The sequence below is a fragment of the Tetrao urogallus genome, assembly GCF_951394365.1.
Source record: "Tetrao urogallus genome assembly, chromosome: 6".
NCBI lineage: Eukaryota > Metazoa > Chordata > Aves > Galliformes > Phasianidae > Tetrao > Tetrao urogallus.
Window position 1 is genome coordinate 17,912,225 of NC_136819.1, and position 18,349 is coordinate 17,930,573.

The 18,349-nt window shown below is 42.6% G+C and overlaps 1 protein-coding gene across 3 annotated transcripts in view; it reads left to right on the forward strand.

The window, feature by feature from the left end:
• Positions 1 to 18,349, forward strand: part of ANO1 (anoctamin 1) — a gene marked incomplete at both ends in the record, with an annotated part of 70,318 nt that overhangs the window by 25,890 nt on the left and 26,079 nt on the right. For 2 of the 3 annotated variants that reach the window (XM_079537513.1, XM_079537514.1), the window contains 7 exons: positions 5,865 to 5,972; positions 7,743 to 8,066; positions 9,826 to 9,924; positions 11,014 to 11,165; positions 12,273 to 12,327; positions 13,931 to 13,982; positions 17,064 to 17,119. In XM_079537513.1, coding sequence (XP_079393639.1) covers positions 5,865 to 5,972; positions 7,743 to 8,066; positions 9,826 to 9,924; positions 11,014 to 11,165; positions 12,273 to 12,327; positions 13,931 to 13,982; positions 17,064 to 17,119 — 846 coding nt within the window. Of the gene's footprint in view, positions 1 to 5,793; positions 5,973 to 7,742; positions 8,067 to 9,825; positions 9,925 to 11,013; positions 11,166 to 12,272; positions 12,328 to 13,930; positions 13,983 to 16,499; positions 16,566 to 17,063; positions 17,120 to 18,349 lie in introns of those variants that run through there. The other variant, XM_079537512.1, reaches the window with a different exon arrangement.

Consider the following 18,349-nt stretch of genomic DNA (forward strand, 5'->3'; position numbering starts at 1 on the left):
TCTGGAGAACCGCAGCTGATCCAGTACTGAGAAATGTGCCTGAGCCCACGTTTCAAATAATCCTGCCGGGAGTGTCCTTTCCTTCACCCATGTGACAGGGGTTGGTTTTCGGGCTCCCAAACACTGGATGCACTGAATGGGCTCTGCTGTGTGATTGGGAGTGCTAATGAAGTTATCGGCTTCTTCAGTATGGAGACTGCCCTGCTTTGGAAATATTTCTGTTCTGGAAAGGAGGCTGTCCTTGGAACTCTTTGATATCACTCTTTGATTTATTTATTTATTTATTGTTAATGAATTGGATCGTGCCCTCCTCTCTGTTCACTTCATTAAGGTAATGCTCTGTGCAGACCCAGGCTGTGGCCAAGTCCTAAAATAAATGCAGAAGCACTGAGATGGGTGAGTTCCAGGGTGTCCCACTGAGCGGGATGTCACAGAAGATGAAAGGAAGAGGGAGTCATGTCTTGGAAAGATGTCGACACGGCTGAAGGTGGTCACCTTGCTCGGGGACAGGTCGGCTGCCTCTTACAGCAGCCCATTGCATGCTCTGTTGGTGGCACTGGGGCAGCCTCCTGTGCTCTGAAGTGGTGCAGCCTGAGGCCAAAGCTGGCAGCCAGCAGATACGAGGAGGTTTGCATCACATGCTCCCAGATGTGGATCTAATCACTTCTCAACTCCTGGACTTTGAACAGAACAAAAGTTCAGGACATGTACGAGCACTCCTTGCAGAGTGCAGCGGTTCCTGATTGGGATGTTGGGCTCTGGCCAGTGCCTCGTAAACAGGTGTCAGCCTCCCAAAAAAGCCCTCCCCATGTGCCAGCAGCGGGTATCCTCGCTGGCGTGCCTGCAGCAGGATTTAGTGGGTCAGGAGGAATGACCCATAGGTCAGCAATGAGGCGTGCTGCTGGGCTGGCACGCCTGAGGCTTCCTTGACATTTGCCTTGCCTTATTTCTCCTGAGGACGAAGCAGGGATTTCAGGCTCCAAATCTGACCAGTGAGCCTGTCAGTGTATTGGGTATGAGATAAAGAAGAGGAGATAGTAATGGGTGAGTTGATTGTGAGGGCTTGTTTATTTGTTTGTTTTCCTAGCTCAAGCATTAACCTGTAGCTTTGAATATGGGCAATAAGGGAAGTAAAGAAATGGATGAGGCTGTGCTGAAGGAGGATTCTGCTGCTAGGGGGCAATATATATTAAGCAAAAACACACTGAGAAGTTCTTTCTATCTGCTGAAGTTTAAAAAACACAAAAGCCTCCAATCAGAAAAGTCCCCAATATTTTGCTACACTGGTATTTCTTCTTCAGAAAAAGCATAGTATAAACAAAATATGCAACTTATATCTGTGTATGTATATTTCTATTTTTTTAAACAAATATTTGTGTATGAGTGACTTTCTCTCCTCTCCATCACAGTGGGATCACTATCAGTTTCAGAGACCACGCACAGCACTTTTCCATCACAATTCAGATGAAAGAAATGCCTTCAGTTTAAGGGATCTAAAAGTGTTTCAGAGTATGCTGGGAAGAAGTGGTGCTCTGGCTCCTGGCTCTTTAAAACCTCAAGCTCAAGGAACGTATCCTGCACGATCCTCAAATTTTCTTTCCAAATTCAATGAGTACTTATATAAAGCAAAAAGATAACAATCTGGACACTAGAAAATCTTAAATCATGCAGTATTGTAACTGTCCTGCTTCTTCCTTATTGAGAAAAACTGGGATAGCTAGCTCAAATGTCTTTATGACTTTTTGTTCTAGCCACTTTCTTAAGCATACTCCCTAAAAAAAGAAAGCAAGAGGAGATAAGAGATGACTTCAGCTGCATTATGGCATTCATATTGAGTGGTGAAATAGTTGCTCAGTTATTTAAATGTACTCAGCCTTGTTTTAGATCTAGATCCAGATGGTTCTGTAAAGCTACATTGTGAAAATGCAGTTTTCCATTTATTTTAATATTTAGTGGTTATAAGAGATTATGACTATGATATTCACAAGGTAGTTGATTGAGGCCCAGTAGTGGGCAAAATGCATCTACTTCTTGAGCAGATTTTCAGCTCTTGTTCACCTGATCACTGAAGTTTGGCGAAGGAAGAGGTACTGTCTAAATGCATACAGGTTGCAGCATAGTGTGCCAGATTTCTGTGGTAGAAAATTTGTTGTTAATTAGCGTTAAGAGGAGTTTGCCTGAGGATGTTTTGCAGCTGCAATTGAAAGTTGTACAAAGAAGCAGATGTTTCCAAGTATTTTTTAGTAATGTTATCTTGTTTCCTGTATTATTCAGAGGGAGATACTCACAGGAGGTTCAGGGGCAGAATTAATTGGAACTGTAGTGTATATCTGAAATTCATAGCAAATGCTAAGAAATGGCGAAATATCTAAAGGAGGGGCCTATAAGAATGAAGGAGACAGACAGTTGTGACAGAACAAGGTGGAGTGGTTTCAGATTAAAAAGGAGAGATTTAGACTAGATATAGGGAGAACGTTTTTTACAATAAGGGCACTGAGGCACTGGCACAAATTGCCCGGAGAGGTGTTGGGTGTTCCAGCCCTGGAGACATTCAGGGTCAGGCTGGTACAATTTAGGTGTCCCTGTTCATTGCAAGGGAGTTAGATCAGGTGGCCTTCAAGGGTCCCTTCAAACTCAAGTGATTCCATAATTCCATAATAATACTTAATAATGCATAGAAGTGTTGGATAGGTCTGAGTTTACGGTATCAGGAGTTTCTGCTGTCCTGAAATCCATGGAGTTTTGAACACCATCGGCTGTGGAAAGGGAGGGGAGATGGCAGCTCTTCATATGACTGTACTGAAACATGTCAAGCGCTTCTTCAGGACTTTGCTGTAGCACTTTCTGGTTAGTAATAGAAAAGAATGGGTTAGTCAATGTTAGAAGGCAGCGAAGCCAGCAATTGTCACAATAATCCTGCTCTTTCAGCTCCCTACAAAGAGATTAAGATGTGTCTGTAGCTGAATTAGGTTGCCAGCATGCTCTGTGCTCTTCATTCTGTGTCTGCTAACTTGCCATAAATAATTTAGAACGTACATTTAATTTGAGATTAAATTATTGTCGTTATTTAATATGATTAACTCAAAATACAGACTTAGGTTTTAAAATATTGTGTCCTGTATGAAAAGATGTTCTGTAATAGAATGCTTTGACCTTTGCCAAATCAGCATATGTGAACTACTGGTAATCCCTGTGCGTTTATAATTACCAAAGTGGCTTGGATGACTTTACTTAGCCTTAAATCCTGACATCACCTTCAAGCACAGAAATCAAACTTCTTGTAATTAAGATTGTATCAATGCTGTTCTCACCATTTCTCATCTTTTTCCAGTAGTCGTAATAAACCAAAATTTTATGATTCATTGCCTACCTTAAGCACTGTTCTTTCAGATATTGCCAGGCTACTGATGCATAAACAGAAATGTAAATATATGCTTGCAGACGGCTGATTGCTTGGGCTTACACAATAGCACTGAATCACCGGAGTAGGTCTCCTTGTTCTGCGCTGCAGTCTTAACAAATACAGTTGAGAAGCTCAGCAGAGCACAGGGAGTTTGTTTGGGCTCACTGAAGCTTGTGGTTTTCCATTCCAAATGTTTTTCATCCTAACTGTGGTTTCTAATCTAGTGCTTTTCAGTTCACAGACCCATTACAAGGTACAAAAAATATTTAGATTCAATAAGTCAGCAATCGACACTTAACTCATAATGATCTTTGTGATCTGGTGGAGTACCTAGGTTTTATTTTCTACATGTGCCAGAGGAGGAGGAAGGAAAGAAGATTCTATAGCATTTAAGCTATTGTTTCTAGAAAATTATTTCAGGCATTCTTCCAAATCCAAATGTACATAGTTACGTGTTGGAAGTTCCAAAAGGTGCTGTATTATTATGTATTTAAAAGCTGTATTATTATGTATTTTAAAGCTATGGGAAAAAAAAAAAAAAAAAGAAATATGCAACTGATTACGTATGTTTAAGTACTTGAGCGCTCATGGAATTTGTGTGTGTGCAGGTGTATGCTGGGGAAAAACAGAGCAGAGGTGTGTAGGGAATTGTTATCATCATGCTAGTTGCTCCCATTAGACACCTGATTTTTTGTGTGCATTTCTATATTAGTCCATAAAAAAATTATTTGAATATTACAAATTGTTGTTCAAGTGATTTACTGAGTTTGAGGATCCTGTCCCAAGATCAAAGGAGTGAGCTAGGAGATAACTATTTCAGAATTCTAAAGGAAAGCCAAGGATAGCAGCACGTATGTGCAGAGATATGGGTGCTACGTGCTGTACGTATGAAATACATGAGGATAATTGCTGCCTGAGCTCTGTGCAAAGGTTATGGTGTTAATTGGTCAGGAGTGGGGAGGATGTGGATACTAGACATCAGATCTGAACACTGCAGTTCCTAAGAATGCCTTAACAACACAGGGAAAATGTGGAGCTTGTTGAATGTTGCTTGGGACAGCAGATTTCCTAAGTACAGAGACTGAAATGAAGATCCATAAACTTATGGGAATTGCTATTTCCAGAGAAGCATGACTGATGGTTCCAGAGAAACTTGGCCTTCTTACCCAGCGATCTTCTCTTTATAACTGATAAGCCCAGGAAGCACCACATCTTCATCCTGTGGTGCAGGTGTTGCCCATATTAACTGCTGTCCAGGTGCAGATCTTGCATTTTGACTTATCTGAGCTTCATGAGGCTGCATTTCTTCAGCCTGTCGAGAGCCATGAGGTGGCATACCTACTCTGCACCTTATCAGGTGTTCTGCATCCCATGCCTTCAACAAACCTGATGGGGAATGCAAACTCCCCTGCCTTCCTTGCCATGCAACCCCTGAAGCTCCATCACATTCAGACAGAGCATTGGGTGTAGAGCAGCATTCCCTTAGGCTAAGAAATAGCTGGCTACAATGTGATGTTTTTCATCACCTCATCCTATAGTCAGTAGGTAGAAAGTGAGCATTTCTCTAAGGGGCTACTTCTGTCTTAGGCTCAGAGGCACTGTGTGTAATGTGTATGGCTTTGGCTGATCCCTGTTCCAGAGGCAGAGCACAGACTGCAGCAACAGATTTGTGCAGCCTAGCTGCTAGAATGTGCTCCTCTGCATGTTTTTCTTGTTTGTCTTTGGGGGAAAGTTAATTTAGTATCCTCTCAAGGCTAAATTCTAAAATTCTTGCTTTATCTTTGCTCCTTAGACAAGCAAATCCTGCTCCCAAGGGGTTTGGAAAAAGGCATTGCTCTGCAATATTTTGCTTCAGTGTCAAAGTGAATCAAATCTTGGAAAACTTTGCCTTCCATTGCATGTATAAAAGTACATATGTATGTATCAATGTACAAATGCAAGCAGCAGTTTGTTTTTCAAGAGTTAGCTGGTGGTTCCGTTTGTAGTGAAATTTATACGTTAAATCCTTTAGCCCGCTGTAGAGTTAAATACTAAGTAGGAACACTAAGGGTGCCTGGCAGAGTAGGACTGAGTAAACCTGATATTCAGAAGTCCACATGAGTCGGAACGGTTCATCACATTCTATGCAGTACATGTGTACCTGAGGGAAAGTACACTTAGTTGGTGTGACAGCACCATGGTGGGGATGTCGGGGAGCATTCCTCAAAGGAGAAGGTTGAGCTCAGGGCCATGAGCTCCCAAACCAAAGCAAGGGGGGGGGGTGGGAGCCCTGCGGTGAGGCTCATTGGCAGCTGAGGGCAGGAAAAGGATACGTCTCAGCTGGGGTGGCTCTGGGAGGAGCAAGTGCTGGGATTAAAGTGTCTTGATGAAGTTGTTCCTTTTCCTTTCAGACACAGACAGTGATTTTCATGGGGTGGATTTTCTGCCTGATGACCTCAGTGACGTTCCAGACGAGACAGGCATGAGGGTGAACAAGAAATACTCCTGCCTGCCTGCTGAGGAGAAGGGGATCCACATCATCAACATCCGAGCTATTGAGGATATAGGATATGACCAGCATGAAAGCACAGTGAGTAAACGACTTGCCAGATATGCAGCAGCTGGCACACTGTGCTTCTTTCCTTACCTTATTCCCAAATGTTCCCTTTCGTTGGAGGCTCTGACTGTCTTCCCCTTCCCTTTCAAGGGTGCAGAGGAGGCTGCTGCCAGCCACAGCACCTGCTTGTTTGGTGGGGTTGGTGCTTGGGTGTGTGGGCTGGCAAAGGGAAACAAGGGATCCTTTTTTTAACTCCTAGCCTAAAAAGGGGTTGGTTATTCTCAGAGTAATCTGTCAGTAAGGCTGTGGCAACCTTTAAATCTCTGCCCACGCTGAGCAGAAGTTCCAAAATTGCATGTGAAAACTACTGTTAGCGGAGGTAATGTTAAACAGTTTGTAACACACAGCAGAGGTTTTTTCCCCATTGTCAGATTTCTAGTGTCATTAATTGTGCCTTGGTTAAAACTTTTTATCAGCAGTTTTAAAGGAAGTTAGTAACATGAATGCACAGGATTAGGAGCTGGTTGTGTCGTAAGCTCATAAAAGAAAGTTTATTCAGGTGAAGGCATGGAAGTAGAGTGAACTGTGTAACAGACCTTGCTGGAGAAAGAGTCACCATAAAAGCAGTGCTTGATTCATTGTGTTTGTGCTTAACTGGAGTTGAATGTTGTGGAATGATTTTGTCAGGAATGTTTTGAAACCAAGATGCCCTTTCTTTGTCTCTTCTACAAGCAGAGGGACAGGGCCATAGCTGGGTCTTAGCTGATGCACCTCTCTACCTTGGTGGCCTACAAGAATCTTGCAGTATTAAAGAACATCCTGCAAAGACTCTATTTACTTCTTTAAATCAGGACAACAGGCTTCTTTGGAGTCCTTTGGCTCATCCCTTTCAAAGTTCAGTAGAGGTACTCTTATCTTTAGGGAATGCGTTGAGGCTTTTGTATGCAGAATGCAGCAGGCTCTCCTACAAAGTCAGCCAGTCCTCAAGGGGGTCAATTTTTCAACAAGTTCAAGGAAAGGCAGAAATTAATATCTTTTAGTACTTTGGTATGTCTCTGTGGTTATCCTGTCCAGTTTTCAGGCAAATGTGTGAAAACAGGGCTGTGTTTTGAGACTTATGTTTCTTGTGTCCTGCAGCACTGCACAGCCAACCTACGCAGTGTTAGTTTAAGGCAGAAATAAAGCCTATGCCACCCTCAGTTATGAGGCAGCCTGGGATTTGATAAGTGGGGAGAAGAGTGTTGAACTCAGCTAGCAAGGAGCCCGTTTCCCTGGCTGGAGTCCAATATTGGCTGCCCTCGGCACCCAGCTGGCTCCCTTCAGTCTGTAGGGGGGCTGATCTCTTTCTCAGATGATACAAACTAGCAGCACCAGATAAAAGAAGCGAGAAATGTTTGCACATGATATCAATCTATCTGTCAGAATCAAAACACAGATGTCCCAGATGGAAGAGGACAGATGATCTTAGTGGCAATTAGCCCTCAGCAGAGACAACCAAAGCTACCCAGTAGCTGACTTATGAAGCAGTGTGCTGAGAATTAGATTAAATCCCAGTCATTTTATCTATTTACTTCTGGCCAATGAAATCCCAGCCGGCTATCAGGAAAATTGCAAGTGTTAACTTGCAAAATTGTTTTGAGTGAGTAGCATGTGGGGTCTCCGCCTGCAGGCTTGCTGCCTGAGGTTAGGTCTTGGCGTGCTCTTGGAAAGCAGTGCTTGATACCAGGCTGTGATCTGCTTGGTGCCCATTTGACTGTGCACTAATTATTCTTCTTCCCTCCACACCCCACTCCCTGCTTCCAGCTGTTGAACTCCCTATCCAAAAATCCAGATGCTGACTGCAAGTATGGACTCTACTTCCGAGATGGCAAGAGGAAAGTGGATTACATCCTGGTCTATCACTACAAGAAGTCTTCAGCAGGGAGGACGCTCACCAGGAGAGCCCTGCACAATGATGGAGGTGCCAAGAGCACCAGGCAGGACCCACTGCCTGGGAAGGGTGTGCAAATGGAGATGGGTGAGAGTGAGCCCCACACTGACTGCCACGAAGACGACAAGAGGTTTCGCAGGGAGGAGTATGAAGGGAACCTGGTGGAGGCTGGCCTGGAACTGGAACGTGATGAGGATGTAAGGAGCTGCTGTAGATGTGTAATGATAAGGATAGCTGGCAGTAGATTTGGGGAGATCACAGAGTCACAGAACCAAAAGGGTTGGGAGGGACCTCTAGAGATCATTGAGTCCAGCCCCCTGCTAAAGCAGGTTTCCAACAGCAGGTAGCACAGGCAGGCATCTAGGTGGGTCTTGAATGCCTCCAGGGAAGAAGAATCCACCACTCTCTGAGCAGCCTGTTCCAGTGCTCCATCACTCTGACAGTAAAGAAGTTCTTCCTTGTGTTAGCATGGAACTTCCTGTGTTACAATTTCTGCCCCTTGCCCTTGTTTTATTGCTACACTCGTCTGAAAGGAGTCCACCTACGTTGACTTGACTCATGCACTTTAGATATTTATAAACAGTTATGAGATCCCCTCTCAGCCTTCTCTTCTCCAGTTGTGGCCTCACCAGTGCAGAGGGGAGGTTCACCCGGGCAACAGGCCGAACTTCTCAGCCATCACTCATGATGGCACGTGCCTTACTGCCACACAGCTTGCTGGTGTGTAATCATAGCTAGAGGCGAGGCTTAGATTGGCTGTAAACAGCAATCAGAGGTTGATGGATTGATGGTATGCCTTGGGTTGGGTCCACTGGTAATTCTGGCTCTGATGAAGAATATCTGATGCAGACAGTAAAATTTTTGTACCTTGGTGCAGCCTCTGGAGAATTGTGTTTGTGCAAGGTGTTCTGCTAAATACTCTGGTTCAAGCATGTGGCTCTGGGTTGCAGTTTTGCTCTTTCCATTCTCAGATGTGAACATTACAGCCTTTCACCTGTACCCTGAAAACAGCATACTCTATTAAAAGACCATTAGACTGCATGAAAAGTGATGTCTGTGAAGTACTGCCAATGTGTGATTAGTAGAAATAGCCACAGTCATATTAATTTCAAAGAAAGCTATTACAATTAACTGATCCAACCAATATGCCTGAAATCTCCATGACAGAGGGTGAGTGTTTGTGTTGGTTTTATTTACTGGATGCAACAGTTGACATTAAACACCTAGAACAGCGATCAGTGTTAAATAAATAAACCTGCCACCCCTAATTCACAAATAACAGGTGAGGCTTATGGTACAGTGTGAGAAATCTTCCAATTCTCTGTGCCTGTGTGAAAATATGAATTGCTTTGTGTCAGGTTGTTGTAGCGAGTAGTTTTGCTCACTTGTCACTAAAATGCTCTTCAAGGAAGTAAATTCAAGGGTGGCTTGGAAATGATGGCTGGTTGGAAGGCTGGCAGTTAGTTATGTCCTCTGGGTAGTCAGTAGGTTTCTGGAAGGCAGGCTGGGAAAGGTAGCTGTCCCTTCATGCTGTGGGTTCCGAGCAGCTCCTGTGAGGCAGCAAGAACTCCCCTCAGCTCCACTCCTTACAACACGTGGCATTTGGCCCTGTGCCTGTGAATCAAATTTACCTGGCTTAGCCTATTTGTGTCCATAGCCATTAGCTTTTATTTCCCAAACAGTTTTTATCTTTTTATCTGTTTAACCTAATGGTAATTGTTCTGGAAGACAATAGCATTTCTGAGTCACGTTTTATATCAGCTCAGCGCAGAGAGGTACCCAGTGATTGTCCTGTTGTTAGAAACTGGTCAGCTCAAACAAATGAGGTGATAGTGTTGGCTGTAATGGGCATTTCTCTAAATGTAAATGAAACACGAGGGGGAGAATACTTAATTTCCTCTCACCAGTAACTTTTTCTCTTGCTTTTTTTTTTTTTTTTTTTTTTTTTTTTTTAAGACTAAGATCCACGGGGTTGGATTTGTAAAAATCCACGCGCCATGGAATGTATTGTGTCGAGAGGCAGAGTTTCTTAAGCTCAAGATGCCAACAAAAAAAGTAAGCCCAATTTTCCTGTTTTTTCTTTTTTTCTTGGTGTTTTGTTCCCCCATCCATGTTGGAAGGCATTCTTTAAACACATGCTCATTGCACCTTTCAAATATACTTTTATTCCCATAAGCATTTATAAAATAGTGAACTAACCTGCACAGCCTGGCAAGGAGAACGGTGACCCCCTGGCACTTAGTATGAAAAATGGGAGAATCACAAAATTTCTTGCCTGGGACAACAGAAAGAACAAGTGGAAGCAGCGTTGGAAATCATGAACTTGTGGTTCCCGCCATTATCTGTGTGCAGTACGAATGATTTTATGCAGTGCCTTACCCTCCCAATGTGTTTTAAAGGAGGTTGATAATGAAATGTGGTTGTACATTTTGGTGGTTTCTTTCTCACCCAAAAGGTTGGGCTGCTTAAAAATGAATGTACTACTTTGCACACAGTAGTCTAACTGGGTTTAGGTGGCTACTTACATAAATCATCAGTCATGCTTGTAGGAGTTGGGACTACTCTACCACAAAGTAAATTACCTCTCAGAATATTTGAAATGTCATTAAAGATGTGACGGTGTATTTTCATCGTGAGCTAAATTCTAAGTCATCTGTGATAGATTGCTACCTGCTCAGTGAGAGTAGCTTAGAGATGGATTAATATTTAAACATGCTAAGTGCATGTCCCAGACTGCGAAGGGAAGTCTGTAATGGAGAAAGAGACACTCTCAAAGCTTAGCATCATTTATTACAAAACTAAAGCTACACCTTTGGTTTGGATTTTATATCAATCCCCATTATTGCCTCACTTACTGCTGATTTTAGTCAGAAGCGTAATTAGATAAAAAGAGAACTGCAGTAGAATAGTGGCTTCAATGTTAGGAAATTAAAATATCTTCAATAATCTTTGATTACATGGAAGAGGAGAAAATCCTGAAAGCTGCAGGATATTGAGAGAAAAGCCCCTGGTGCTGCAGGGTGAGCTGATCACTTCTGTCCATTACTTCTTTGTCCTGTTGCACTGAGAAAATTGTACCTGTGAGTGCATCTCTGTGAACCAGAAAACTATGAATCTTTACTGTTCTTTTGTTTTCCCCCTCAGATGTATCAAATCAATCAGACCCATGGTCTTCTGAAAAAGATCAACTCAGTAATTCAGAAGATAACTGAGCCCATCCAGCCCAAGGTGGCTGAGCACAAACCGCAGACGGTGAAGCGCCTTTCCTACCCCTTCTCCAGGGAGAAGCAGCACTTGTAAGTGACCACGGTGCCAGCAGGCCTCGGCTGCTCTGGTAGTGGCTGAAAAGGAAATGAATGTCATTTACAGGAAGGAAACTTATAGGAAACTTAAAGGAAACTTATAATGTCATTTACAACAGTCTTTTTCTGTGTAAAATGAAAATGCTCAGTAAGATTCTACGGGCAGAGTTGTGGATTGATAATGACAAAGATAATTCCAATCATGTGGTATGGGCAGCTCACGTGTACTGCAAATCAGGTCTTGTCTTGTGAGTGATATGAAGCCAGTGGACTGGTAAGAGTAGCTATAGACGTGGGTGGAGGAAAAAAATCATAAGGTGGGGCCTAGCCAGAGTTTCATTTGCCTTGGATTGCTTTGCTGCTGCTCTTCCTTGGCCAGCATCCCAGAGGCAAAGCTTTGAAGAGTGTGTTTATGTGCGTGCCAGCTGGAACAAATACCAGTCCCAGGGAAGGATTTCTTCACTCTAGATACAACATTATTTTAATTTTTTTTTAAATAAAGGGATGTGGGACACTAATGGAGCCATGTATTAGATTCACGTGCCTGATAGTGGGGCCAGTCGATGTATGTGATGTTTGATGTGTTCTTAGGCTTGCAGCTATTATATTTATATATGTACTGCATGTAGGATGCTCCTGCAGCAAAGGAAACTGGTAGCTCAGAGAAAGCCCAGAAGGTGCTCCTTAGCTTGTGCTTGGAAATGCCTTATGATACTTGCAGAGGTGGCTGTCTTCAGTGAGACCATCTTAGGCATTTGCTGAATGAGAGAAACCAGAGTGCTCTTACAGGTTTTGCGGGTATGGCCCAAATATAAAGATTATTAGGAGAAAGAAACCTAAGGTGTGTAGCAGTCAGGAATTCAATTAGTTGAGCACCAACAGCCTCTTTTGTGTGGAAAATGCTATAAATACATAAAGCATGTCTTTAAAATGCAAGAGTTTCTTTTTTAACGAGATTTCTACAAGCTACCCTTTAATGTTAGCTATGAGAGAACCCCAGGAGAAAAGAAAATACTGAAGGGGTCAACAAGACCAGGAAATTACTGTGTTTTGTTTTGTTTTGTTTTTTAACATAATGGCTTCCTTCTGATCTTTTAACAGATTTGATTTGTCTGACAGAGATTCCTTCTTTGACAGCAAAACAAGAAGCACTATAGTAAGTACTGTCTATAAATAATTTATGGCGGATAGTGCCTTCATCCTGGTGTTAATAGCCCCTTTGCTGGCTTTAGTACAAAGCCTATTGCAAGTTTGTCCCTTTGTACCTAAGGCCAGAGATCACCTGTGACATTAATTATTTATCCAGTAAATGTTTCCAGCTTTAGCTTGTACAATAAACTGTGTTTGATGCTAACAGATTGCTGCCTTTTGGACAATGATTTGGATCTTCTTTTTGGTTCATGGTGTAAGTGAAACATGATTTCTTCATAGGCACATCACCAGGAGGGAACAGATTTCTGTGTTGTGCCTATCAGTCCCAAACTATACATTGCTCTATTGCAACTCTGCAGTTCCCTTACAGAAGTGAAGGCTAAAGCAGGAATAAGATATCGCAAACTACATCTGAGTAATATCTTTTGACTCAGAACATGAAATAGAAAAGGGAGAAAGTGCTTCTCTATAGTCAGATATTGAAGGGATATTAAAAGTAGAGCCTATATGGCATCCAGGCCTGTGCTAAGCAGCAGTTGCAGCAACAATTCTGCAAAGCATGGTGCTGATTTCTTGCCTACCTTCCCTAAGGCTCCTAAATAACACCAGGCATACAGCAGTAATGCTGATTCTGTGTTGCTTCATTTGAAATCCCTGCAAATAACTTGGTAATAAAAGGTAGATTGAGCAGTGTGTGGCATCATCTTATCCTGCATGCATTTCTCTGTGTATTCTTGTTACTTAAAGTTCTCTCCTGCCTTTCCCATATGTATTTTTAAACCACAGTGCAAATATTGACCCTCCCACTTACAGCAAAATGAACAGGAATCCAGTCACTCCCTGCGAGACTTTGATGAACAGAAAAAGCTGAAGAGCTTGAACTTATTAAAAAACAAAACAAAAAAAAATCAAATTATGTAACTGGCCATCTTTCTGTGACAGCTCTTTCACCTGTGGGGGCTGAAGGTCAGTGCTGGGCAGAGGGGCAGCCTCAGGTGTTCCTGGTGACCTGGCAGGCAGCAATTGTGCTGCTTGCCCCTGCAGAGCTGCCAATGGTTATGTGCAAAAATGCAGGTTGACCTCCCCTGCCATCCTGACTCCACGCCAGCATGGAAAGGTTATTTGACAATAAGTGAGAATAAAACATAGAATGAATATGTCTGTTTTGACACCAGGCTCTGAAAGGTTAAGGTCAAACTGTTTCTTTTACCTGTTTTTGGATAGCTGCCACACGTGTGCAAGCTCGTGAGGCTGGAGGCAGCAGTGTCTGCAGGTCACTGTGGAGCATGGGCAGCAAGGAGGGGAGGCCTGACAGCAGGGAAATGTAATCCTGTCCCCCTCAAATAAGCAGTAGTAACTGGCCAGCGAGCTGAGCCTTCCTCTCTTGTATTATTAACTGTGTAAGGAAGTCTTGAAACTCTGATGTGCTGAGCGGGACAATTTTTATTAACGAATAATGACTTCACCAGTGTCTTTGTTCTGCCAATACTTGTATCTGAGACCAGTGTCTTTGTTCTGCCAATACTTGTATCTGAGCTGTGCACAGAAAGACTGTGCTTTTTGCTGGCAGTATCCCAAGTAAGCATTTCTTTTTTTTACTTCTACAGGTTTATGAAATTCTGAAAAGAACAACATGTACCAAAGCAAAATATAGCATGGGTAAGGAACTTTATTGAGATTTAAGATCAATATTGTTTTCAGATATTGAAAATAATGGCAAGCTGTAACCGGCTGTGGAGTTTTGTTTTTTTGTCCTGCTCTCTAATTTGATGTATGTGGATGTAAGTGTTTTATTTGGAAATATAATTACCGTAGCTATTTGGAATTTTTTTCAAATGTGAATCTATAGATTCAACTCTAAATGAGGCATGAGCATGTAGGCCCTTTGTATGTTAGTTATGACCTTTATGGCAGGGCTGGAAGGTGATCTAGAGCTAGGGGTGACAAAAGTTCTGCAGTTCAGTTTATCACCCATGGTAGTGGATGAGAACATTACCATGCACTTCCATAACTGCCCTGAAACCTGTGGGCCACTGCATTCCCTTTGCAAGGACTTGAGTGGAGTCGTGACTGCCCAATCACTGTTATGAGTAGAAGTGAGTTTAACTTGAGGCCAGCCCTTCCCTTGGCCCTCATGGCAGGTGTGGGTAAAGTTCATGCTGCCACAGCCAATGGTTTTTAGGATTTCACCTAAATCTGGTTTTCTTAAGAAATAAATTCCTGATGTGAGTAAATATGAATTCAAGCACTGCAAGGCAGAAGTGGTAGATAGCTATCTGGGGAATCAAAAATAACAATGGTAAACCAAATTATATAAGATGAAAGGCTGTATTCTCTCATATCCTGTTGCCTTAGCAGATGACAAATAGAAACATATTTGGATGAGGAAAAAATGCGTGAATGTGGGAGAAGGTATTTGATAACTGTTGAAGTCTGTTATAGCGTTTATTTACCTACAAGCAGCTAAGTAAAACAATGGGAACTTGAATTACAGGTAGTTCTGTTCAATATTGACCCATCAGCTGCTTAGGAATCCATCAAATAATAAAGAACAATTATACAAGAAACAATTACCATGCTTGGATTTTTCTGTTGAAGTAACAGCATACAATGTATAATTGTGGAGTCCTTGTACACACTAAATTTTCTTGGGGTTCAGCCAATATTAACAGAAGTTTTGTTTCCCTGTAGCATGGGAAATCCAAGTTAATTTCTGACTTTCAGGACCCTCTTTTGAGTCTGATGCCAGATCGTTTTACTGGAAGTTATGTACATGCACTCTTGAAGGGAGAGGACCATGTAGTTTGAGTTCTTGCCTTAGAGTTGGTTGCTCACTTTTTTATTTTTTATTTATCAAAAAATGGGAAACTGGTTAGAGATTAGCTGAATAGGGCAGAGGCTAAAGGAAGGTAAACAGTTAGGATTCCTGGATTGTTCTTCTTCAACAGACTGGCAAGGTCACAAAGTATACCCAATAAAAATGTCATTAGGCCCGCACATCCGAGGATGTAATCAGTATAACTCAATTGGGTTCTTTGTGTTATGGCGCTGGAATGCTGGGTTACAACCCAGCAAAGGTTGCAGATGGATTTGAGTAAACACAGATAATGCTGCAACACTTTTATCCAGCTGGAAAAGGGCAGCAGCACAGCAAACACTGCACTCTTTGTTATTCATTTTGCAAATTTGTGAAAATGTGAACCTATCATAACTGTTAAATGCTGGTATGTGGTATTATGTAGCTCTTTTGTATCACTGCCCTAAAAGGATAATTTATCCATTCCCTAGTTGGTTGTGCTAGAAGTGTGGAAACATTTGCAGGCAACTTATTGCACTACGTAATTTTAAATATGACTTGGAAAATAATGATACTACAGGATACTAAATGCTCCTGGAGCAGTTTCTCCAGCTAGTGCTATTGTTTTACTGAAGTTGAAAAACTCTTACTTTAAGAACAATCAAAAACAGCTCCTGAACCTGCAGTGATTGCTTCCTGGTTCATACTCGCTGTCCCACACTAGGTAGCAATGAGTGGATGGTCAACACGGAGCATGCTATAGCATGTAATTTTTCTGCTCTTTTTTTTTTTTTTTTTTTTTTTTTTTTAAATTTTTGAGTTCTTTTGAATTCTCCACAGTGCCATAGGTTTTTTTTTTTGTTTAGCCTTGCACAAAGAGAACTGCTTGGCTTTGCACCGACTGACCCAAAGTAGCTCTGGTTCCACAGCCAAGATCAGTTGGTTGAATCACCAGCCGTAACTTCATGAATAACATGGCACGCTCAGATGTGGGCACCCCTCCATCACTGGCAGCAGCTGTCTGAATGGCAGCAGGGTGTGAGAGGCTGTGTGCACCCTCAAGGGCCATGGTTTGGCCAAGAGACCTGTGGGAGGGAGCACTACGAAATCATAAAGGCTGGAAAGATCACTAAGATCACTTAGTCCAACCATCGTCCCATACTTGTGACCATTCTAAATCGTGTCCCTCAATGGATGTGCCCTTCAGCCCTGTGCTCGCGCCTTCCCCAGATCGGCCTTGCTGCGCTCCTGCCATGTTGAGGTAGCAGTACTGCACCCAAGAGGGAAAAACCTGCCCCTTGTGCCCCATGCATTTTGTAGATGAAGCATTAAGTGCTTTCAGGCTCATGCATCTAACTAATAAACGGATGTGTAAACAGGGAAAGGAGAGGGAAGAAAGAAGGAAACTGCCCTTTTAAATAAAAGACGAAAATGTGGTAAATATGGTAAGTATTACGCCAAGGTCTTTGCAAAGGCTTTCCCTACAATTTCTCTAATCAATCTGAAATCTAAATTCAAAGCTCTGTGTGTATGGTGAGTGTGTATGTGTGTTCCTTTATACCATCAATTGCAACCATATTCTTTTTGTGATCAAACCTTCTGCTACATGCTTTCAAATCTGCAGGCTTGCCCTTAAATCAAACTGACTTTTCAGAAAATGTAATTTATTATAATGACTAATTTCAAGTCATTGGCTTCTAATTCTTGATTCTCAAATATATATGACTTCTTCTTGCTCTCTGCAGTTTTCCATTTCATAAAATGAGTCATGTTTAATAACCTATATGATTAAAAATGAAAGCACGTGGAAAGGAATGAGATGGCAGAAAAATCATTAGCTGACCAAATTGCTGTTATTTTGAGGGAAACCTCCAGGAAGCATGATGAAGTGGGACTGTCTAGCCTCAAAATTGTAAATAACTTTTATGTCTTTATTTTTCAAGGGATAACCAGCCTGCTTGCCAATGGAGTTTACAGTGCTGCATATCCTTTGCATGATGTAAGTGATCTTGGAATGTATTTTCCATGTCTACTGTCTGACACCAAGCAGTTTTTAATATGTAATTCATTAATGGCATCATCCCAAACATTGATGCTCGGGAGCACAACTTCCTGCTTGCTGGTGTGATGACTGTAGTCATTTCTGCAGGCTGTTTCCATCACTGTGCCCACTATTAATGAATTTCTCCCCTCTGTCCTACTTCTGGTGATCCTAAGTGATGTCTTTCATGAGATGTTCAAGTGTGCTAAGCCATAATGTTCACTGGGATAGAGAGGATTAAGGGGAGGTGTGGAATTTAGGTGGTGCCCATGCATGAGCTGAGGATCTTCATACTGTCAAGGTGAGTGATGTCAAACCTAAATGTGCTGGGAAGAGCCCAATGGATGGCTGTCAAAGTGGCGAAGGGACTGATGCACCTCTCCTTTGAGAAGAGGTTGAGAGAGCTAAGACTGCTCAGCCTAGAGCAGAGGAGGCTCAGGGGATCTCATAAATGTGTCAGAATACCCAAAGGAAGAGTGCATAGATGATGGAGCCAGGCTCTGCCCAGTGGGCACAAACTGGAGCACAGGAGGTTCTCTCTGACCATCAGACAGCACTTCTGTGTTGGGTGTGTGATGGCATACATTTCTTAGAGAGGTTATAGACTCTCCTGAGAGATCTTCAGAAACTGCATGGACATAGTCCTGGGTACTCTGCTCAGGGTATCCCTGCTGGAGCAGGGGTTGGACCAGATGGTTGGACCCCTCTGACCCCAACCGTTCTGTGAGGCAGAGGCACACAGCAGCTGGGTACTGGTGATACCTTCCCTTGGAAGTTCATGGCATGGCTAAAACTGTCAAACACAATCAGCCTTGTCCTCAGCCAGCCTTGCAAAAAGGCCTAGTGGATGTCAAGAGGACATTACAGAAATACTGCTCATGATGGGCTGGCTGCGTAAGAGTCTAGAGACTGCCAAGCCCAGTGCAGGCTGCCCCATGGGGAACGTGTGAATGAAGCATGCTGTCTTAGTTTTCTGTCCTGTTTGCTGTGTCTCCAGTGTTTTATCTCCGGGTAACAGCAATCACAACAGGCCCGTTGCCTGCCCGATACTTATCGTGAACATCAGGCACTCGTAAGCTATAGTGGTATCACTTAAAAATCCAGAACAGTTAAATAAACTTCTCTGCGTGTACTGGCCCCACTTCTTTAGATAACTGCTGATGGGCTCTGTTTTAAGTAATTTATTTA